The 24712-nt window shown below is 36.7% G+C and overlaps 1 protein-coding gene across 2 annotated transcripts in view; it reads right to left on the bottom strand.

The window, feature by feature from the left end:
* Positions 1–7435: 7435 nt before the first annotated feature.
* LOC149804712 (glia maturation factor beta-like) overlaps positions 7436–24712 on the bottom strand; it is a 33346-nt gene continuing 16069 nt past the window's right edge. For both annotated transcript variants that reach the window (XM_089943377.1, XM_089943369.1), the window contains exons 4-6: positions 22055–22187; positions 18363–18436; positions 7436–15038 (exon numbers count right to left, since the gene is read on the bottom strand). In XM_089943377.1, the coding sequence (XP_089799503.1) occupies positions 14967–15038; positions 18363–18436; positions 22055–22187 (279 nt within the window). In that variant the 3' untranslated portion in view covers positions 7436–14966. The remainder of the gene's footprint in view (positions 15039–18362; positions 18437–22054; positions 22188–24712) is intronic.

The raw sequence follows: 24712 nt of genomic DNA, 5'->3' as shown, positions 1-24712 counted from the left end.
CATTCGTGAGTTTTCCGCATTCACTGAAGGGCAGAGGCCACCCAGCAATAAAGAGCAAAGTCCAGGTTCCAAAGTTCGTGATCACTGTTATATTACTGGTGCGTAAAGAGGCGTTGCACACAGTGCATGTTATTTGCAGTTGAACATTTAGCCCAACAAAATTCCCTATGCTGTTTCATAACTTGAGTGGGTATGTTGGCCACATAATAATGCAATCAGTAACCACGGTAACAAAATCACCAATAAACGTGACCTCCCCCCCAACAACAACAACACAGACAAATACATGACGTTGCGGCTGGATCAATTTCACTTGATCGATTGAGTGGTTTATGAATTTATCCTTGGACAAGCTAGCGAACAATCTGATGGCGGAGAATTTCAAAATGACTCGTCGATACTGTTCAACTAATACAGATATGGTGAGGACAAAATGTGTATCCATACGCGTACAGGAACGACTGAAATAAACACAGAAAGTGTGGGCAACGTTTGTGTACAAACTCCATAGCGACTAACATGATCTGTATCTGCTCGCTGTTGTGTTTGAGAAATTTCATGATACTGCAATACCCGTGTGCAAGCTCGATCCAACGCATTACTTTTCTTCCCCGAGTATGGGTTGGTATGCATCATTTTTGTCCATAACCAAACTTTTGCTGGAATTTCTCAATGACATTGACCACCACCTGTTTATCAAGCGAACACTTCGAGGTGGAATATCCATGTCAAGTCACAGATACGCTCGTGCACAATGACGCAGTCACTTCCGGTTTGTGGATTTCAGTGGATCGATCCCGCGCACATTGATCTACAAAGAAGCGGCACGTTTACAACATCAACAGTGATCACGGAAACACGAGACACAACGATCATCCGCTGGTATCAGAAGCTCTGTCGGTGCCAGGCTCATGGTTGTTCCCGATCGAATCCTTCCACAAATACGCTGAATGCACCAAACTGGTACCAAATCTTTGGACCAAACACAATTATGTGCTGCCCGTGATAAATCTGCACTTGTATTTGCGATTGGTATGCGTGTAACCAATATTCATCGAGTGCCCGGATTTCGTCAGCAAGCCATGTTTTGGAAAACGATGGAGAATCTGCGCAAACGAATTCGAGTCTATTTTGTCCATGAAAATGAGCAAGACAAACTTCGCGGGCCCGACGTTTGAATCCAGAAATCTTTGATGGTGGGTTTAATGCCGTTTACAGTCAAAGAAGAAAATCACAGCGCTGACAAAACCAATTTATTTTTAATCATCCGTGCTGGACATGTCGAAGCTTTTCGTGTACGAATTCTACTATGAGAAAGTTAAACGGTTTTACGGGATCGGGTTACTGACTCTTTGTTGATGTATGTCACCACCGATGATGTGTACGCGGACATTGCACAACTAAGTTTGGTCAATGAATTTGATACCAAAGAGGGCTCGAAGTAACATCCGTTGTTTAGTAACGCCAATAAAAAGCTGGTTGGCAAGTTTAAAGGCGAATGCTTTGGTAAACTAATCAAAGTGTAATTGGGACTGCGACCCAAAATGTACTCGAATGTAGTTGGACTGCAGAACTTTGGCAAGAATATTATAAAGAATAAAAGTGTTCCACATGTGATTGTGACCAGAGATCTCAAACACTCAAACACGAACTGTACCTTGAACGTCGTGAGTTTACAAACACTGCAAATATGATCTGATCCAAGAAACATTGGTGTATACCAATGCACTAAAATGAATCTTTCTCCGATTGATACCAAGCTATAGCTACTCCCTGATTCACCACTTACCCGTTTGGTCATCTTGCTTTGTGAACTAACTTAGATTGATACTGGTTAGTGCATCAACAGGCTAAAATAAATCCTGGTAGCAGTTCCGTATCTGCTGAGATAACTCACAATTCCTCTCACATAAATGCACATCTGGTTGGTGCAGCTGGTAACTATGGACCCAATCGGCAACGGCTGCGTTTTCTTGGAGTGTCAATCCATTCCGAAATTGTGAACATATCCAAGGACCATACCGAGTCAGTTGCAAGCAAGACATTGTCGTCCTCCTTCCAAATCTCCAGATTCATACAAATACCACAAAAAAACTGTCTCAGAATGGTTATAATAATGCTGGTTTTGAAATCCTTTGCTGAGTGACAGTCTTTTGTCGAACTGCCTTGGCTGGTTTTAATTTAGTCGTGCCTATAACTTTATTGTTCAATGCTGCTATGAATAACTGAAGACGTACTGCGTAATTTTGAGACAACACTGGTCTCAACAACAATTCCTATGCGTAGTGATCGAATAACCATTTTGCAAGATTTCGATTTAATTGTTCCATATTAGTTTGGTCACGATGTACACTGATATGTCGGACAGGTACTTGCACGTGATGTTTGGCATGCACTGCAGGCACATATCCGAGAAATAGTTTTGCCAGGATCGACTTGTAGCAATCGTGCTATTTAAGTGGTCCCCATGCACATGCGACACTTGCAGAATTTTTTTTATGTCAATGGTTCCGTTTCTTTGTATCTGCTGGACATATCGAGAATAGTTAACACGTACCTTGTAAATACGGAATCGGCCTTGTACATCACGGACACGATCATGTGGAAGAAGAAAAAAATCCCTTTACTAGGCCCACAGTAAGTGTAGCCAGGAAGATGGTTTTCACATGGATATTTACTATGTGTTCTGGTAACTTTGATAATGCAGCCCCGATATTATAGCCGCGAACCTTTTTTAAACCCTTTGCAGCTTTCCTGATGCACGAGGACTCGTTTGCTCCACATCGAAGACAAGTAACAGTAATCATTGTTCGTCCATTACGTGTTTGAACTCGAATTGTATTTGTGGTACATATTTCGGCGCTACATCGCACACAATATGAAGACATTATTGTATTATACGACAGACAATGTTTCGATGGCAGAGCAAAAGAAAATTCGCAGATTTTTCCGTCATCATTTCTTTTTCGCACAAGCTATACACAAACCATCTAAGCATGGTGACGGAACCGTGTTTCCAAATTCAGTTCGCGCACTAATCATTTTCCTGCTAGATCAGCAAAACATAATTGTTATTGAATATGTTTGTACGATGGTCTACCTGGGATAGGTTGTAAATGATTGCAGCATCGGCGGATGATCAACAGTGTTATGATGTTTTTAAAAAATGTTCAAAAAGAGTTGAGTTAAAAAAGATCGTTGAGAGGTGGTAACAACGCTCGTGTTGATTTCCATTCCACTACTGACGAAGCCCCTGCCAACACTGATTTGGATCAACATATAAACGATGTAATGTTTGAAAATTTGGTTTGGATCTTTTTTAAAGTAGCTTTAACAATTTTTAAGTCATATCGCTACGATGTCTGCAGTGTGGCAGTTTATAGTGATGTCTAGCACTAGGGCATCATGTCGCAGACATGTAGCGTGATGTCCCACCCAGTCACATTATCTTGACACCAGGCCGACCAGTCCTAACACTAACATCGTAATGCTGAGCGCGAAGTACCATTTTTGTAAGTCTTTGGTATGACTCGGCCGGGGATCAAACTCACGACCTCTCGCATTCGAGGCGGACGCTCTAACCACTAGGCCACCGGAACGGTATGTTTGAAAATCAAGTAAATCCCGCACAAATGTTTTCACGAGGCCGACACAAAAACACGAACGTGATTTATTTGACTTTACGATACGCCTATGTGCCTTAAGTCATTTGTAACAACTGTAAATTTCGCGGTATTGACGCGCATTGTGTTTTAAATATGCAATGGACTTGGTGTGCCGCCTGCCACACATGGGATAAATTTCGTGACATGTTTGTGCGAACCACAAAGGACCCGTATTATTTCTTTCACCATTGATTTGATTGGAATTTGCAGTAGAGAGTGTAAATATCGTGCTGGTTTCAATGCATGATTTTAACAATTAAAAAAAAAAAACAATTATATAAAACTGTCAGGCAGTGATATCGTATAAGAGTATGAAAAGTGACAGCTTGAAGCTGTTTAGCAATACCTAGAATTGATTCGAAACGTGATAGAAGGCCACAAAAACATCAAAGATATGTTACAGTCGCGATAAACTGCACGAGAAGATCACACAGCTGGGTTTGAGAAAACAATTGCGCTGCTGATTAAACCGACAATGAAAATTGCCAAGGTTATTAAAAAGGCGACCAGAGTAACCGTACAACCAGTTGTAGCGCTGTTGGGAACAGAAAAAGTACCTGGTCTCGTTCGTGTAACATGGTCAAATGTACCAATGATATCAAGAAAACCACAAAAGTAACTGCAGATGCCATCATGTGCTTGCCACATTCGATTTAGCACGCCAAAGAAGACGTTGAAGAAGCTGCTGGTGAACTTGATAATGATTTGAGAAAGCCAATTGACCAGATGTGCCACCCGAGTACAAGTCGCAATTGAAAACACCGCCTCAGTTCTTTAAGGAATATTTTAATGAGGATATCTTTACAAATCAAGTAGTCGTTGCACGTAAGAGACCACCCGACACCAGAGACCACGTGATAACAATATGAATGCTGAATGACCTAAATTATATTTTAGGGCGTTTACTGGACATAAAGAAAAAGAATTACCGGTATTGAGTGGGCTCATTTTGATTAAATACTGAATGCATATATGAATGCAGAGTTTGAAGAAGGTGAAGCTTTATGGAGCGCTTTTATGAAACGGTAGGGACCACCAGTAATGTAATCACAACCACAGTTTGAATTACCAAGTCCACACGCGGAAGAACAAAGTTCTAGGTCAAGAATACTTCGGCTAATCATCACAAGAAGAAGAGCGTGAATTTCAAGAAATGAAAGAACAATTTAACAAGAGGTTAGGTGAACGACCTGGACCTCAAATTTAGCTGATCAGAAGAATACAAACAGTGGCTAAATAAACAATTTGAAAGGTGGCAAGAACAAAGACAAGCAACCACACCTGTGCCTCCATGTGCAAAACCCAAAAAGGCAAAGGGTCTAACAAAACCTGAACCGAAACAAGAACCTAAACGTGGACGTATAATACCACTCCTCGAAGAGTTAACTGCAAAAGTTGCAGAGAAAATACAAACATATGAACACACAGAGAAAAGAAAGAAAAAATGGCAGAGGTGGATGGATGGACAAGAAAAGAATGGAAACGGCCTTGGCGGACTGTGTGACCCTAATGATCTTGAATTGGAAATATTCGCGTGATTAGTTTGTGCGAGTAACAATGCACCCCAAGTTATAAATGAAGCTACATCATTTGCCAGTAGTTGCTCAATAGCTATTTTATTGGACAGAGATAAATCGTGCACTTGATGCATGATCTTGCTGAAGATATTTATGATATATAGAATGCCAATGATGACCTCACCAAAACCATCACTCGCTACAGATGCAGTGGGCAAGTTATTTTTCTTTTGTGGATTTACTTTTTCATGCACAATATTCTGCAGATTCTTTTCAGTTTTATTTATCTCAAACATCTGCCCAAGTTTATTTTGTTCCATTTCTAATGTCACTCCAAGATTAACCAACTTATTGTGCTCTGAATTTGTTTTGGAGAATGCATACATCTTTTGGGCTTCTTTAATAAACCTATATGATGCATTAAAGTGATACAGTGATCTCAGTTTATCCATTACATTTTTACTATTTAAATCGTCTGATAGGTTTATGTCACTGTTACAAACTTCCATAAATTCCTTTACTATACTTTAGCAGCCCGACTATTACTTGACGTTTCTATATAAACCACTACAGCATTTCTTCAATAAGAAAATTTCCACAAATAATATATTTCCTCTTTTTGTTAGTACAAAATCATGTTATAGAAACCATACAGTACTGTGTAGTATTGCTGTGTAAAAAAAAAAATTAATACAGGGCTGTTGTTGACATAGTATAGTTACATTCAGTACATTCATTTATTCACTGAGCTTGCAGTGTGAATTGATTGATACCATATACTTGCCTGAATAAGTACACTCTGCAGGATTTCATTTTTACAATCACAACAGTGTAGCATCAAAGGCTAAATTGTCATGCTAGAAGAGGCAAGGTTGGGTGCAAAGGTGTTAAAAGGAGGGGGTGGTGGATAAAAAAGGCAAAATCCCCACTTTCATACTATTACTTTACAGCTCTACTGAAAGCTGGATGATGCATCTATCATTAGATGGGTATGTAATAAATGTTGCTCCAACTTGTATTCTTTGTCACAGTTATCACAACTGCATGAGTATCTAATAATTATTCTGATACTGGTATAGACATCAAAACATTTTTTGCTGATGATACATGAGAATGAACTTGCTGTCTGGAAAATTAGGCCCTGGAAACATACTTCTTGATGGTAAAATTCCAAAGTATAGCAATAAGCAAGCAATATCTGAATTTTCCCATCACCCTTCCCCACCTCCCTGTGGCCCAAATGTATTGCTGAATACCCATCACCCCATTCCACTATTTCTTGCAAATAAAGTGAAAGTTGTTACTTAAAAAGTCTCAATTGTACAATGTAACTTGGGGGAGGCATGTGCACTAACCATCTCTCTGCCCCATTTGAACCACAAAAGAAATTTTTGAGTGTAAAAAACCCCAGCACTGTATGGAAGATTGTCAAGTATGAAGATCAAGATTTTATTATTTTTATCTTCATCATCCCATATTACCTCAGTAACATCATCCCTCAGTAACATCATCCCTATTACCTCAGTAACATCATCCCTATTACTTCAGTAACATCATCCCTATTATATTAGTAACATTGTCCCATATTACCTCAGTAACATCATCCCTATTACCTCAGTAACATCATCCCTATTACTTCAGTAACATCATCCCTATTATATTAGTAACATTGTCCCATATTACCTCAGTAACATCATCCCTATTACCTCAGTAGCATCATCCCTATTACCTCAGTAACATCATCCCTATTATATTAGTAACATTGTCCCATATTACCTCAGTAACATCATCCCTATTACCTCAGTAACAATCTACATCTTCATCATATAGCTGAATTATCCCCTGTCTGCATGCAGCCGGTTCCTGAAAGACCTTTTTTTTTGCTCTCAGTGCAGAGGTTGAGAGGTTGGTTCTGCCAATTTGGCATGCTGTAATAGTCAGGTACTGTAGTGAAGGTTCCTCTGCTTTTATATGTCTTATGTGTAGAATTAGTTGTCTCCAGCTATCTATAAATGTTGTATTTGTGATTTTAAAAAATAAAACAAAAAATCTCTCTCTCTCTCTCTCTCTCTCTCTCTCTCTCTCTCTCTCTCTCTCTATATATATATATATATATATATATATATATATATATATATATATATATATATATATATATTCCTATTCCTGTGACTAAATTCTTGATAAAAGAAGAAAAGAATTGCAAGAAAAGAGTAAGTAAGACAAGTACCACCAAAAAACAGAAAACAAAAGTGTTGTAATAATACTTTAATTTGGCTTAAAATAAAAGAAGAATGTATTTCTCTTGAACACATTACTCATTATGGTCCCATTCTACAATACATTTAAAATGTACACACATGTACTTGAAACAATTAACCATTGCCAGCATATTTAAATGGCAGCCTAGCAGGCCCTGAGTTTGTCAACGCACTACAAATCTTAAAGAAACAAAAACAAAAATCAATTATGTATCACACAAAATTTGATGCAATTTATACATTGTGTACAAGTGACAGAATATTTAATTCCAAATTACTGTAAAATTCCATATGAATGTACTGTTAATTTATTTTCCTGAACATACATTGTTGTGGCTTTATGAAAAATTAAGTTTTCATCAGTAGTTAATTTAATGAGGGCATGTAATTCATTTGTCTGTGCATGCCAAAGCAAACACTATCAAGAAAAAGGTTTTGTATGAAAGCAGATTCAGCAAGGTTATGGATAAAGGCATGAATTGTTTTAATTCAGCAAAGTCAAAACCTAGGAAAGATTCCACACGAAATGATGTGAGTGATTTAGCATAACAATAAGTTAGAGAGGACTTTATTATAGTCAAGATCCTACCCGCCATGATGATGGAATGTGCCATTAATAGTATTCAGAGCCAATGTTTTCTCTTCAAAAAGCCAAAGAAAAAGTCAGGTACTTGTGGGACAGAGTTTTTTTTAATACTTTGCACCAGTCCCTGAAAACACACAACTTCCCGTAATAAGACTTTAAAGTGGAGGGCCTTCTAGTTTGTGCAATTCTTTCCATAACTGACGGGTTGAATTGTTTCTCCTGCAAGGCTCTCCAGAAAAGAGTTAAACAAGAAGAAGAAAATGGTCTAGGCAAGGAAGGAACATGTGGGTCCAAAGCTGTTTCAGAAGATTTGGCCTGGCCAGGATCTTCATGGGTAGATCTATCACAAGTTCAAGAAGATCACTGATTCAGGATTTGTCCCAGCAGAGAGAGGCAATCAGAGTCATTTGGTACTTCTGGCCCCACAATTTCTGTATAATCTTAGGAACTAAGATCATTGGAGGGGGGTTGACAAAGGGCCATGAAAACTCCCAACAGTGAAAAAGCATTGATGGACTAAGCCTCAAGATCTGGTATTGGAGAAAAGAAGGTGGACAGTTTGTGATTCTACCTGGATGTAAAAAGATAAATCGTAGCTGGAAAATCTGATGGAATACTGAGAGAGGGACCATTCTGTTTGGAAAACCTGTTCCCTCTTTGACAGAGAATTGGCCAAGGCAATGAGTCTGCCAGGAATATGCTTAATCTGGATGCTGATGTTGCATAGTGTGGACTAATGGCTGAATGGCATAGTGTGGACTAATGGCTGAATGGCACTGTGTGGACTAATGACTTAATGAATGGCATAGTGTAGACTCATGGCTGAATGGCATAGTGTGGACTACTGACTGAATGGCACAGTGTGGACTAATTGCTGAATGGCATAGTGTGGACTAATGACTGAATGGCATAGTGTGGACTAATGGCTGAATGCCCAGACTAGAGTTGGGGTGACTTGGTACCATGTTGATGTTGCATAGTGTGGACTAATGGCAGAAGGTCCAGACTTGAGTTGGGGTGACTTGGTACAACCCTGTTTGAGGAGATTTGTTGTTTTGTTGTTTTAGGGTTAAACACCATTTTTCAGCACACAATAGGCTATACATGGTGGCCAGTATTAATGGTGGAGGAAGAAACCAGGAAAACCCCGGAAAGAACCACCGACCCACGAGAAGCTACTGGCAAGCTTTCTCACCTACCCACATTGGCCGAATCTCAGACTCGAACCCACACAGACAGGGGTGAGATGGCAGTGATCCGTAACGGAGAGCCCTTTAGTCCACTCGGCCACTTGGGGCCCCCTGTTTGAGGAGATGCATCACCACTGAAGACAATGTCTGACATAATTAGTACCATCTTGTTCTAAAATTGTTCAAGAGATATTCCTGTCATGAGCCAACCCTGGTTTCACCACTGGTCCAGGAATAATACTATATATGCTGATCCTGTAATCAAGCATCATGGAAGTTGGACACTGCCTGGAAGTATATAAGGTACAGGGTTATGATACAGTGGAGTAGTTTCATATATGTCCATGGACTTGTGTTCATGCTGGGAGAGAGGGTGAAACTTGTTTCTTCGGTATGCAAAACACAAGAATTTCTGTAAGAACTGATGGATCTGTCAGAATGAGATATATGGCATATTCAATCGGATCGATGGAGAGTAGGACTGAACTTGCTATCTCCATCTTGAAAGCCTTTGGCCATCCTAACCAGAAACGGCTTTAGGAAAACTCAGGAGATTCCTAACAATGAGAGTCTGCAAAAGTTTTCCTTAGTCTGACAGTACTTCCATTAGAAATGGAGAGGACAAATAGGGAGAAGGTTGGATAAACCAGAAAAGAAATAGTTCTGAGACAACTGGATCGCCCACTTGCTTGGTGTAAAGAGATAAATCCAATGCTGTTTTAAAACAATAAAGAGTTGAGTGCCTGGATAACAGTACAGACAGCTGTACTGCTGAAGTAATGATAATGTTAGATGCAAGGATCTACTAATAATGTTAACACTGTAAGGCTCAACTTAACGAGGCATTGGATAATATGTAATGGAAGCCATATGGTCACTAAATGTATGGACTGAGAGCCAGACAGTTGGATGGTATAGTCAGCAGTCAATAAAGCATCGAAGCTGCATGGTATGGATCAAGAGCTGGATGGCTGGGTGGTGCGATCAGCAGTATATATGGCATCAAAAATGAGGTACATCTAAATGGCATGGATAAAGAGCCAGATGGCTGGACGATATGGTCAGCAGCTGAGACAGCATCAAAACTGAGGTACAACTAGACAGCATGGTTCATTCAAGTTATTTAGAAACCCTAAAGGCCATGCTTAGACATGAAGGGGGATGTATGCCATCTGGGCTGCCTAGAATTAAGGTGAAAACTACCCCAAAATATTGAACTTCTTGACTAAAACAGAGGAAGATGTAAGGATGGTGAGAATTTGGCCAGAACTAATCAACTCAGTCATTGCACTTGTAACTCCACAGATAATGTTGATGGTGGAGAATTTGCAGCTTCCTTCATCAGTACTCTTGGTCCTTTAATTTTTAAATGTTCAAAAACATCAGTACTCTCAGTCCATTGGTTTCCCCACATCATTCCTGTCAACCATGTATTCTCCAACCAATTGGTGAACATGCTGCACATAGCCAATGATTTACACTTTGTACATTCGAGATACAAGTCACGAGATTTCTCACTGGCTTGGCATTCTTCCCTTTAGCTTACAAAGTCATCATATTTAATTCTGAAACAAAGTAAGAAAAGAAAAAGAAGAAATGCATAGTTAACAGGGGTGATGTGTGACAACTAACTTCAACACGTTCTATTGCAATGTAGTCATGAACAGCCATGAGATCAGAGAATTCAGAAACATAGGTGAAAAAATTCACATATATTATGGTCAAAATAATGTATATCACTGGTAGAATAATCCCTAATACAACTGAAAATAACAAAATCCTCAATAGATGAGCTTAAATGCAATACAAAATTCCAATGGATTTCAAAGGGCAAAGTGAACAATGCTTTCAGTTCATAAGTGACAGCTTATAACTAGCACCACCTACAGACACATATTACTAATTGTATGGAAAAAAATGGGAACCAGCCTGAAAATGGGTGAATATGGAATAGAGTATATATGGGTTTGGGTGGCCAGGACTGGATGATAATGAAAGGAAAAAATATCTTTTGCGAGTTTATGCTAGTTGTAACTGAAACAAATAGAGACATTGTTTTCTTGATGGCATTTCAGTCCTTTAACAGCATTGAGCTTAGAACACTCATCACTGAAATTAGCACCTGACTCTTTGGTGCGGAATTGACAGCACATGTTTCAAACACATGTAGGTCCAGAAAATGTCACGGCTCATATCCTTTTCTTTACACAGAAGCTGTCATCCAGGTTTCATCTATACTGATAAATATAGGTTTGATCATGAGCACTCAGAAATTTAAAGTTATTGAATTTTTATTATCATGGTGTTTGCATAGATTTAATATGGGAACTGTTTAGTACCATAAGTCCTACAGGCAGCCAGGGGAGTTAGTATGCAAGAGTTATTGCCCTTTGCCTGTATAATATAGACAGATAATAAAAATTTGCATTTTTGAGACTGTTGAATTTATGATGAAGTAGTGCTTATATTCCTGATGGTAATGTGATCAGGGAACACATTCAAAAGCAGAAACCATTTTTCTCATTTTAGTCACAGTGTCTGTAAGTTTATTTTTTGCCACAAATCAACAGAATTATTTTATACCCCAAGTTCAAGCTATCTACAAAGCTTGATAATTGTACTTGGTGCAAAACTCAAGCTGATGTCCAGCAAAAACATTTTTCTTCTCTCAGTCAGTAACCTTGACCTTTAAACCCAACAATGATAGGGTTCTTCCTTGTCCCAAGTGCAAATCGTCTACAATGTAACTGTAGATGGTAGATGACACTAGTTATTGTGCTGAAGCCAAATTTGTAAAAACAATTGATGAACATCTTAACCTATTATGTTCCGACTAATGGTGGGTTTTTAAAAATGCACTTTTTCATTCAACCTTATAAATATCTATTCTGAGTTAAGTTGAAAATTCTGAACCTTCTTTATGAAATACAGTTTTTATGGTAAATCATTACAAAATGGAACAAACTGTTGAATACAACATTCCCTGTGTATTTTGAAGTGGTGACAGAAAACTGTACAAAATTGATCAAATAATGATCTTCAGGATGATGCATACTAATTCAAACCCAGCACAATTAATAGGTGGTCTTATTAATCAAACATTTTACCTGGGACTGGTATTACATGTGTAATGCTAGTCCCAGATTTTACCATGTAATTACATTAGCTTTGCAAAACTCTATACTATTACAATTTAAAAATTCTAGGTTTAAAAAAAAGATTCCTTGCAACACAGTGTCTCCTATGCACACCACATTGTAGTGTCCACACTGTACCATACTTGCAAAAACTTCAATACAAAACTCACACACACACATGTGTATATATATATATATATATATACACACACACACCATCACCTCTGTCTCTGTTTGCCATTTGGTAATCAAAGTCCATGAAAGTTTGTGAGAGTGGTGTTTGTGAAGAAGCAGGATAAAGATTTTTTCCATAATGGTGGCCATAATTGATGGTAGATTTGCAAAATCAGATAAAATTTGAAAGACCTTCATGTCAAATTTTGCTCAAAATATGCTGAACAGTTTTTGAGAGCTGTCATTTCAACATTTTTATATTTTTGGTAACAGTGGCCATATCTGATCATGGATCAGCATCATTTCAATCAAATGTAAAACTTTTCTACCAAATTCTCTTGAGTGTTATTCGAGAAGAAATCATTTAAATGTTGTTCTAGTAGATCAGCCTGGATCAAACTGAAAAGAGCTTCATGTCAATATGCTATCTTTCAGTTTTGATCAAATTCTACTAAGCAGCTTTCAAGATCAAATTGCAAATAGCAACTGTGAACAGAAAATGCATGACTGACAATGCACACAGGACCATACCACAAGTTCACTTGATTTTATGGATGGGTAAGCTACAAATTTTAACCATTTTGTTTCTTCTATCAACTGTGGTAGGAGAACAAAAATATGTATGTGGTAATATGGAATATTTGGGCCCTGATGGGATCTGAGAAAAGAATATTACCCGATATCTGTCAAAACACATCTCATTTTTTTAAATATAAAATTTTTCTGGTGAAGAATGTGACTAGTTTGCAATAAAAGAAACCCATACATTTGTACATCAAAATTGTATATAATAATACTGTATTGGCTATAATTTTGTGTACACTTTTAGTTAAATATTTCTTCAGATGCACTAAATATTGTATGTCAATAACAAAATTGTAAATAGCAGTATGGTCAGACTGCAAGACACAAATACTTTAAACTTAAACTATGAATACAGAAAACTTGATTTCATTAATAACAGGGGTCTCAAATACATGGCCCATGGGCTGCATGCAGCTCACCAAGCCATATCCTGTGGCCCACAAAAAGAATGGTGTCAAAAGGTGTCATGAGATAACAATGGTGGTGTGGCCCTTGGGCCACTGAAAATGTCCTCATGCGGCCCTCGGGGTGGTTTGATTTTGAGACCCCTGATTTATGGGGTCCAATCATTGCGGACAGGTTTTCTTTTGAAACATCAAATGACACATATAAATATTTATGCTTTTAAGTAAATGCTGGTAAGCCACATAAGAAAGATTATGTTTATCTGCTTATTATTTATTTGTTTTTAATGCTAATTATTTCAAAACTTGATCATTTGAACATTTTTGTTTGTTGTTTTAATTAAATATCCAGGTTTTATTTACCAGGTATGTGGCCTCACATGTTTTCCTGACACAGACTCATAAAACAGTTCCCTAAAAGCCAGATTTCAATGGAGAAGAAACACTAATTAGCCATGGCTGTCATTTGTCTTCAGTCATATGTCAAGATGTCAGAATGACCAGCTAAACATCGTAGGATTGAACTATCCTTACAGGATAAACTTATTCTCATCAATGCATGTGAATATGTGCCAAAACCTACATTGAATAAACAAGGGGAAAGATTCAGCATAGGGACATCTATTATTTACGATATTCTTAAAGTTGTTGTTGTTGTGGGGTTTAACGCCAATTTTTAGCACACGATAGGCTATGCATGGCGGCCAGTATTATTGATGGAGGAAGAACCCGGGAAAACCCCGGGAAGAACCAACGACCCACGAGAAGCTACTGGCAAGCTTTCTCACATACCCACATTGGCCAAATCCTAGATATTCTTAAAGAAAAAAACTCTACAAGATTGAATTTTAAAACAGCCATGATGCAAACAAGCATCATTTCAACAACACTTGCAACTTTGAAAAACTCAATGATCTTGTGTGCAAATGGTTTAGGACCAAAAATATTCCAACCTCAGGCTCCACAATATTTAACGTTGTTCTCTTTCTCCCATCATATACATCATAAGTACTTAGAAAAAATACATTTTGTTTCACATAAGCAAAAACTTCAGTAAACTGAAAACCTCTCAAACCTAATATTTTTGTGAAGTGTTTGGTTTTGGGATACATCAATGTTTATGAAAAATGGTAGTACGACAAATTTCCTTGGAATTTATTTTTAAATCTGCATGTGCTAGCCCACTTTCTAAATGGAGTGACTAAGACTTTTTATTCAATGCCATAATAGTTAGTATACTTATTTTATGACCAAACTGATATGAACAATGAACATCTGTTTATGTCTTAAAACATTAAAAATGTAGTACAGTTCAGCCATTACTGAATTCATTATACAATATGGAAAGCATCAGTACATTTGAGCAATACATATAACTAAAATGTATGGTAATAAGTGGATTGTGTGTGAGTATGTTCCACTGTTCAACTGAAGGAAAACCTGAGCATTATCTGAAAAATTTCAATTTCTCTTTTAACCATTCTTCTGTCAGTTCTTCTGGACTTCTGATTTCAAAAGTCTGAAACAGAGATGTTTTTCAAAATTATGTAGTTGTAACAAGATTTCAATTACATTGATGATTTTTCTTGAGTGGCTCATTTCCAATGAAATTTATGAAGCAAGTCATATAATTTCTACCTGATAAACAAAAGACTTAAATTATTAGATGAGTTTCGTAAATTTCATAGGAAATAAGCACAAGGATTATATTTATTACATGAGGAAGAATGCTGATTTTGTCTGATGATACAATACAAAACGACAATATAACTATTTCCACATGCTCTCTTGAGTGGGTTGAAATTATAACCATTTTCATCTAGTCTCTTGAGTGGTTTGACATTATAGCCATTTCCATAATTATGGTTTCTTGAGTGGTTTGACATTATAACCATTTCCATATGGTTTCTTGAGTGATTACACTGTATGTACAAGAACAGTCACCTATTCACTAACAAAGTAGTGGTAATATACTTTCTTACAAGAATTATTGTACAAATATCACATACTGGACCAAAGAAGAGCACTGACAGATAACTTTCTTTGCTACCTCCAAATCTAGCCCTCCTGGTATGTGGCAGATTTGAATATTCATCTGGTATTGGACACACCACTGAAGGAATCCTATACTGTGACACAAAGGTCCACTGATTTAATCCATCCCAGTTTGAGATGGTATGTGACAAATGAATTGTCTGAAAGTATTAGGACTTTATGTCTGCACAAGCATTCTACCCAATTATTGGAAGCTTTAATTTCCAGGAGGTTAGTGTGAAAGGCATTTCTTGACACATCCACTTGCCACTGGCCATCTTCAAGTCTGGTAGTAGGTGTGTTCCCCAATCAGAAAGACTGGCACCTAAACAAATCATGATTTCTGGTTGTGCATTTTTGAGAGGTATTCCTGCTGTGAGCCACTTGTCTTGTCACTGGAGAGTTTCCAGGATGAAGGAGGATGTCAAACATGGAGGAGGCCTGATAAATTATATTTTTTGGCCCTCATAGATTACTTGGACCACCCAATCGTTTTGCAGAAAGAGGTCAATCCAGGCCTGAAAAAAATGAAAGATTCTGACACACACATATGTCACTGACAAGAGGGCTTAGCGGAAGAGAAATGGATTATATCTCTTCTCCCTGCCTGATGTCAAGAAGTAGGGGTTTATGTCCTCCTATAATCTGCCTGGCCACAGATATTCTATTGTCTTTGAGAAATGCTTTGACTGTATCCCTGCTTATGATTTTCACTTCTTTGGAATGATCCTTCAGTAGGATGTGGCAGATGCAGTGGCAACTCTTGTGCCAGTGTATCCCCCTGGGGTGTAAAAGTGAGGGTTAAAAAAAGAAACTTGGTGTCAGAACTGGGGGTCAAATAAAAAATGTGGGGGTCAAAAAGGTACTGACAAATTTTCACCTCACCCATACTTTTTCAGCTTGAAATAGGATATTGCAACTTGCACAATATACTCTCTCTCTCTCTCTCTCTAAAAATAGAAATGCACAATTAACAAACAAATGCATTGTCCATTCAAATAATAAATTTATTAGTTCATTTTTCTTTTAGTTTAAATTCATACTTTTAACAATCTACTTATAATCTTTTGTAGCAATATTATAGACCAACACATTACATAAAAGCCAATACAAAAAGCTAATACAATCTTTTTAACCAAATGGCAGTTAACTTACTACCTGTCATAAAATATGTACTATCATTGATTTCATTGTACTTCATCCTAAAACACATTTATCCAAAAATCAAAATGGCTGTTGATTAATCTTCTTTCTAATAAGTTACACCTGAACATTTATTGCAGCAAGTTAGAAACCAAACAAATCTGCAATGACCTCCTGACTTTGTAATCTTTGTTGTGAAAGAATATCTTGGGTGATAATGTGTTCTCCAGATATCTTGTGGCAAACAAGGGCAGATTTTTTTACATTTTTAAACCCTGTAAAGAAAGGATTATTCACTTTTGCAGTCTTCGCAATCATGTGATCAGAAGTCACACAGGTAATCCTAATGGATGTGCTGTATTCCAGTAAAGGGAGTTATTTTCTCTGTTTTTCATTAAAGTTAGATCCAGAGTTATTATTTTGTGTTCTGTTTCTTTCACTTTCTTCACTAATGATTCTTAGTCCAAGCTGTTTTAATCTGGTGATCACTTTCTAGTGCAACAAGCATTGATGTTAAACATCTGGATGACATCTTAATGAGCTCGATAGAAATCGCATGAGAGCTTACAAGATATGGGAAGCTGCTCCGTCATAACATTGCCTATGCTAGTCTGGTTCCCTGTTTTGTATGCTCCCTGCATTGCATTCTGCTATACAAATAGCGGAGTGCAATGCAGGGAGCATATGAAGCAGGGAACCAGACTATGCCTATGCTTGAAGTATACACAATACCATCCCTCATCCAAACCAATGAATATTAAATAAATCCTGATGATTTATGCGAATTCTTTGCGTTAAAAAAACAAATGGCAACAAAACGTGTGCATCAATTGTCTCCAACATGTGTCCCTGATGCACAAATATGTGTAAAGGGAAATACTGCTTGTGCTGTCTACTTTTTAATTTCCTAAATTTGAAATTAAAAAAAAGGGGAGAGCCGAACATGAAGGTGCACAAGGCAGTTGCATAGTGGGACCTTGAAGATGAAGAGTGCCAGAGTGCATTTCATTTAAGTATATGTTGCAGGAGGCCATCACGGTGTTATCCATGGTGTGGTGAGAAGTCCTATTCATGACCTTGGCGAGGAAAGTTATCCTAATGTAATTTGATCAGGTAATGTGTCTGCAGGAGAAATGTCCTGACAAGGCCATATCCTGAACAACAACTGGAACACCAAAGGTACAAGGTTATGTATCCCTAGCATTAGTTACTAGTCATATATTTCAAAATGTTTTAAAACTCAAAACAAAATTTATTAATCCCAATAATTACACCTTCAAGACTTTAGCATCCAACTTTAAAGAATTTTAATATTTGTTCAAAAATGTTGATAAATAGATTTAAATTCATGCACCATGTTTTGAATGAAACATGGCATTATACATAGACAAGTGGAATGGTAACTACTTCATTTTCATTCCCTGATCTGGCATATACTGAAATAAGTGTTACACCATCCAAGGATAGTGTTTTTTCTGGCTGCTCCAGTTTTATAATTAAAGACTACTGTTCACCAACATCTTTGTCACTGGCATGAAAAATGCATGAAATAAGGTGTTTAGAACCATATGAAAATCGTGTATAGTTATATTTTGATTAGGAATAAGTCAATGCATTCACAAGATACAGTAGTGGAATTGAGACTGCAATAGAAGTTCTGACCAACCTTTGTTATGTTCATCTCCTGCTGGACACTTTGAAGAGATCCTGCAAACATCATTCTCTGTTCTGGCTTACAACCTACAATAATAATATGTTTACTTGCAGACACCAATCCCCTCACCAATATGAGCACATCTGGAGTAGCCAATAATATACAAAATTATATAGAAGAAACTATGGATCAATCCAGCCTGAAAATTTGGTCATAATGACCTACTTTTGGTATGGCTGATTTACTCTCCACAAGATGCAGTCACATTCCAATTTTCATTAAAGTAGGTGAAATAGGGTCCAAAATATTAAGGGTGTAACAAATAGATATCTGACATTACAAAGGTTGCTCAAATGTGAAAATTAGGTTACTATGGCCTAGTACTGGAGCCACTTTTAAGCCAAAGAAGCCATTTTTTGCCATGATGCAGGGACTTAAATATATATGTACCATTATATTGGCCCTATTTTTAATCGATATAAACATGACAATAAAAAACAGTTTTTACATGTTTTTATTACATTTCAAAGCACAAGAATAATTATTGATAAATGTAACAAAACCATTATATACACATGAAGTTCAATGTACAGCATATGAAAAGCAAAAATGAATAAGAATGTTTCTTTATAACTGATAATACAAAATACTGCTTAGTCTTTATGAACAACGTCACTGACACTTCATCAATATCTGCCTATTTTTTTCCAAGACCGTTTCTTAAATGCCTTCCTGAAATCAAAATTCTCAACACTGAGCCCATCAACAGAAATTTTCATTAAATCTGTCACAGTAGATATACCGATATAATTCTGTAAGTTTGTTTTGATCAGATTCTGGTGACCGAACCAACTCTCACAGTCTGCAGTAGAAATAGGTGCAACAAGTAACCTGGTAGCTGCCTCTGATGCAGCTGGATATAAATCTTTGTTTTTCAGAGCTAGATTAGCCATATTCTTTGTGCTGGATACAGACTTGTTTTATAAAGTATCTTTTTAATTTTCTATTGATATCACTGACTCTGGCCCTTTACAGCCGAAGACTGGCATCCTTGTTGCGGCATCCTGTGTTACTCTGTTAAGTTCAGACCACAAAAATGTGTTATCTAAGTAAATAATCCCTAAAACACTAAGCAGTCCCAAGTGCGTCTCACACTCACAGTTTGCAAAAAAAACAAATTAACAACATGTGTAAATGACATCGAATCTTTTTGCAAATGTTTATAAATGTAAGTAAAATGTCAACCAAGATTTTGAGAGTGCAATGAACCAACTGTGGAAAATACAAAAGTCACTCAAATATGAAAATTGTGTCAAATAGAGCAGGATAAGCATGGCTGAGTAATCATCATCTAAATACAGATTTACATATGTATAAAAATGGGTTCAAGATATTGAGGGCATAATGAATGAACAGCCAAAAATACCAAAGTCACCCCAGAGTGCAAATTAAATCAGAGTGATCTATGGTTCTGTTATAGTTTACGGTATGGCTCAGTTACTCTTCTCAAGATGCATCCACATACCAATTTTCAGACAGGTAAAATAGGGCCTGAGATATTTAGAAGAATCCAAATACTGAGATGGTAACAAATGAGCAAATCAATGAATTAGAAATGAATGAATGAATGGGCAAAATGTCATATTCCCTCTCCGAATGTCATTGGGAAAGGGATAATAAGAAAGGTTTCAAGGAAATATGAGCCTCAACATTTTCAGTCTCAGCATACCATCTTTCTGTTGGTTAATGTGGATTCCACTTTTCATGTCATATAAGAAGCTAGTCCACTGGGGGTAGAGAGATACTAAGAAACCTTTTCATGCAATGAAAGTGTATTGAAAGGTTGTTGTGTGAGAATCTCTATGGTTTCAATGTTAAAACCCAAAGGCCAAGTTACAGGAGGTAAGGCCAGTCCAAGGCACTAATGCTGACTGCACGCAGTGCTCAAAGAATTTTTTTTTAGACACAGGCCCTGGGCTGGTGACTTAAATAAAGTCACAAGCCCTTATTAAAATTCCACAAGCCTGGACTCAAATTTCCCCTTTTTTAATATTGTCACACAATGTTGCAATAGCTACAATCTGAATATAAATTTAACAGGGTTCAAAGGGGTTTGAAGGTAATGCAAGTGTCATTAATGTTAACCAGTATGCTAACATGCTTCACAAAGAAAAAATCTGTCAACCAAGAGTCCTGAAATTTATTTTTGCTGCACTTTGCTGACAGCTAATTGCTTAGTAAATCAGCTTCAGAAATGAATTATACTTATACATATTCCAATAAATGAAATGAGCATGCTTTGCATTCTATATATGCAGCCAAATCACACTTCAAAGAAATGTTGCCGCTGTTCACAAACTTGTCAAAAATATAATACACATGGCTTAAACATTCTCATTCAAGGCAATAATATGCAATAACCTTTGTTCTTGTACATGCATCTAGCATCTCTTCGATTTACCTATAATGGGTTGTTCCATTTCCTGATCTTACCTATGCAAATTTGCACAATGGGCTCACCCACTGCAGCCTTCAACATCTCACCAACTATTGTCAGCCAATTAAGTAATATTTGAAATGGTGGTTTATACCTGACCTCTTTTTCTTTAATTGCCACTATTTAAACTGCCTGAGGGATAGTTTTACATCAGCTCCTATGATGATTGTTTACCATTATACATGGTACATGTAACTGGCATGTACTGAAAGTGGTGTTTTTTATATTGCTTTTTTTTAAAGATTACCTACAATAGTGTTGTCTCAAAACATGACCATGTCTGTGGGGTTTGGGAGTACAAAATCGGAATTTTAGCATGACATGCCATGCTTCAATCTGATTAAAATCATATCTCAATTTCACATAGAACAGTGGTGATCTGATTTAGATTGTGTCACTTTGTGGCAGGTATATCAACATTCTGAAAACACATTTACACATTTCATCAGCGCAATCAAAGTTTCCTCAGGCAAATAAGAATTTTTTTGGATAGGCCAGATGGGCACCTCGCTTAGAATACATGATGGGCATATCTAAAATTAGAGGGGCCTGGGCTTTGGGATATCTGATTTTTTTAGCACTTGCACATGTTAATTCCCTCATAAACATTTAATACTATCTAAGTATGTTTACCACATATGCTCACTTGTCGGGTCAACAGAGACCCTAATCTGCTGCCAAATAATGTGCTAGAAAATCATGATCTATGTCGTTTGTACAACTTATCAGACCTCAAAAACTGCATAGATTCTGATCTGCTAGCTCATTATGTGACAGCATATTGGGTCTATGCAGTTGAAAATTACTTATAAGTGAGTATAGATGGTACCTGCAAATTATTATGCTGAAATATTCCTTTTAACAGTGATAAGGGACCACACTATCTGCAGCATTAGCTGTACTGACATATAAAACAAGTCGAAATGTTGTAGCTGTATATAGCTGATTTTGTAAGCTTCTTGTAGCTTGTGAATGACTGATATATTCTATTTATTGAACATAGTTTTTGACAACAGGGATCACTATATTAAGCTTTCATCAAGGAGGAATTAATAAAATAACAATCATCACTCCATGAATAAAGAATAGATTAATATAAGAAACATGGATTTATAACTTATATTTGTTTATAAATGCAGTTGTGGTAATCCATGGTTCAATAGATCGTTGGATACAAGAACAATACTAGTAAGTATTAAACACTAACCAGAAGGAATACAATAGATAAAGCATAGTGGGTATGATACCCGGCCATCATCATGCTCATATACGTAGCTGATGATAAGAAAGCGTGGTTGATGCTCAGGAAGTTCCTGTTGCAGTTCTTCTACTGTGCAATCCTGAAAAAGAAGAATATATTTTACAGGCATGTGTAATTTATATCCAACTGTGCACAGTAGAGCCACGGATCTGTCATCAAATAATGCACTTGCAAATCAAGGTTTGTCGTACATACGGTTTTAAGTGTACAGCATTGCTCCTAGTCTGCAATTGTATAATGCAATTGCATTATTTTGGGTAAGACATCATTACACTAAATGAGTTCCTTATATGTTTCCTTCATTTATCTACATTTTTTATGAAATCGTGTGCATAAGTTCAGATGCACCAAGGCTATCTGATTTGTGTTAGGCACTAATTTGACAACATACAAAACAAGGTGGCCAAAGCCTGCATGCTAGTACATGATCAAAGCATCGCTGTGACCCTGACCAAAGTCAAAATGAGAGAATTTTCATGATGCAGAATGACTAGTCATAGTTTTTATAATGATTCATCAAATGTATCAACAAAATCCAAAACACGGTTAAGGAAATATAAGCTAATGTAAAATCACTAACCAAAACAATAACACAAATTTTCTATGACTGTGACCTTGACCATAAGGACTAAGAAGCATGCATGCATGTCAACGTCTTTGCTTCATAATGATTAACCTCACGTATGAATAAAATCCATTAAGTGGTTTAGGAAATACAAAAAATAACAAAACATCAAACCAAAACTTATGACTGTGACCTTGACTTAAAGGTAAATGGGTGAGCAAACATGTCTTAGAATAAACTGTCTGAGCTTCATAACAATTCTTGCCAAGTATAATGAGAAACTTTCAAGTGTTTGTAAAATACAGCAGAATTTGTCTTGAAAGGCCACCCCATCTGCCAAAACAACATGTTCTCTCAGGACAGGTGGTCTCTTATTACAGGTCTTAATACCACAGGGCTGATCAAATTACATAAAATGATGTCCTGCATTATTCATGTTTGAAGTTATACAAATATAAATTTCCTAATCTGGTACAAGTGCTTTTAGCTTATTTGAAAACAAAGTCTGGCAAGCGCTAATTTTCATGCTTTAATCATTTTACATGCCATATCTTGTCATTTATGTCCTATAGGGATAACGAATACTTGAACCTAACCCATTTATTTCATTCATGTCCTCTGATACTATAGTAATTAGTTGTTGATAACTGTCACATGCTCACAAGTTCTAATACTGTGTGATTGTATACTGGGCTAAGCTACTAAATTATCAGCAACTTAAAACACTTCAAAACAAATCCAGTATGATTATTTATCTGTTTTAAACAACCTTGTTTTATTGTGATGACCCAACCAAGATACTTGATGATAACTCACAAACAAATCACCCTTAGAATTCAACATACAGAATTAATGCAATGAAATAATAATAGTCGCCTTACCAACATAAATGTTCATTTCTTTTATGAACTGATTAAATAACAGTAACATGTCTTTAACTTTTTTAATTGATTACACTGAATTTCAACTTAACATGGAGCATTCTGTTTGAAGTGAAATAATTATGACTTAAGGCTAAAGGGATGGACTGTGTTTACATTTATACAAAAACATTGCTATGATGACTTCAGTAAAAGTAGTTGTCAAATGAGATAATCATTTCTATTTGGATAAAATGAACTTACTAAATTATTCATGCAAGGAAGGTTATAATAAGGATGATTTAGGGAAGGAAAATTCACGTCCAAGTGGAGGGATAAAATGTAATCAGAGGCAAATATTTCTCCAAGAGACATAAGCCAGACTCTCTGGCAGCAAAAAATGTTGAATATGACACAACTAAGAGACAAAGAAATGTTCATCCACATTGGGTTGATAATTATACATGGCATGAATTCAGTGATTCTGAAGGAAAGATGTTTTGCAGTAATTGCAAACAAGATCCCAAACTGGCACAGGTTGGAAATTCAACCAGTATATTTGTCGATGGAACTGACTGATTTAATCAACCAAGTCTCATGTAGATTTGGAACTCATGAAACCTGTGAAGCACAGTAAACGAATGACATTAGTCATCATGCGTGGAAAAGTATACTGAAAAAATAAAGATCTGAGAGCTTTCTTTAACACTGTATACACCCAAGTACAAAACGGAAAACCTTTTTTAAAAATGCAAATGCTGTGTGCACTCCAGAAGAATGCTGATAATTATAAGAAAGACTCAAGACAATAGCCTTTGTTCTGTCAATTGATTAAGTCTTGCAAGAAGATGTTAGGGAAGGTATGATGGTAAATTCCTTTCCATTCCTACGGACTGAAGTACAGATGCAGTTGTACTTGATCAAGAAACAGTGTAAATAAGATACGTAGACAATTAAAAAAAATTAACCCCTTGTATGAAATAAATATGTTGGCAATTATTTATTTTGTTTTTAATATGGATTAAAATGCACTGAATCATGGCAGAGACTGAAATTTTGCGACAAGTTAAAAAGGTAGGTGACACAATTGAATTTTCTGAAACAACTGTCCTGGACAAGTGTTTGACAAAAATATTTTATCAGCCCTGCACTATATAATCAATAAATCTGTGCATTAAG

The sequence above is a fragment of the Sinohyriopsis cumingii genome, chromosome 2 (assembly GCF_028554795.1).
Source record: "Sinohyriopsis cumingii isolate HCF-2022 chromosome 2, ASM2855479v2, whole genome shotgun sequence".
Taxonomy (NCBI): domain Eukaryota; kingdom Metazoa; phylum Mollusca; class Bivalvia; order Unionida; family Unionidae; genus Sinohyriopsis; species Sinohyriopsis cumingii.
The sequence above is the reverse complement of the archived record's forward strand: the minus strand, read 5'-3'. Positions and strand labels throughout refer to the sequence as shown.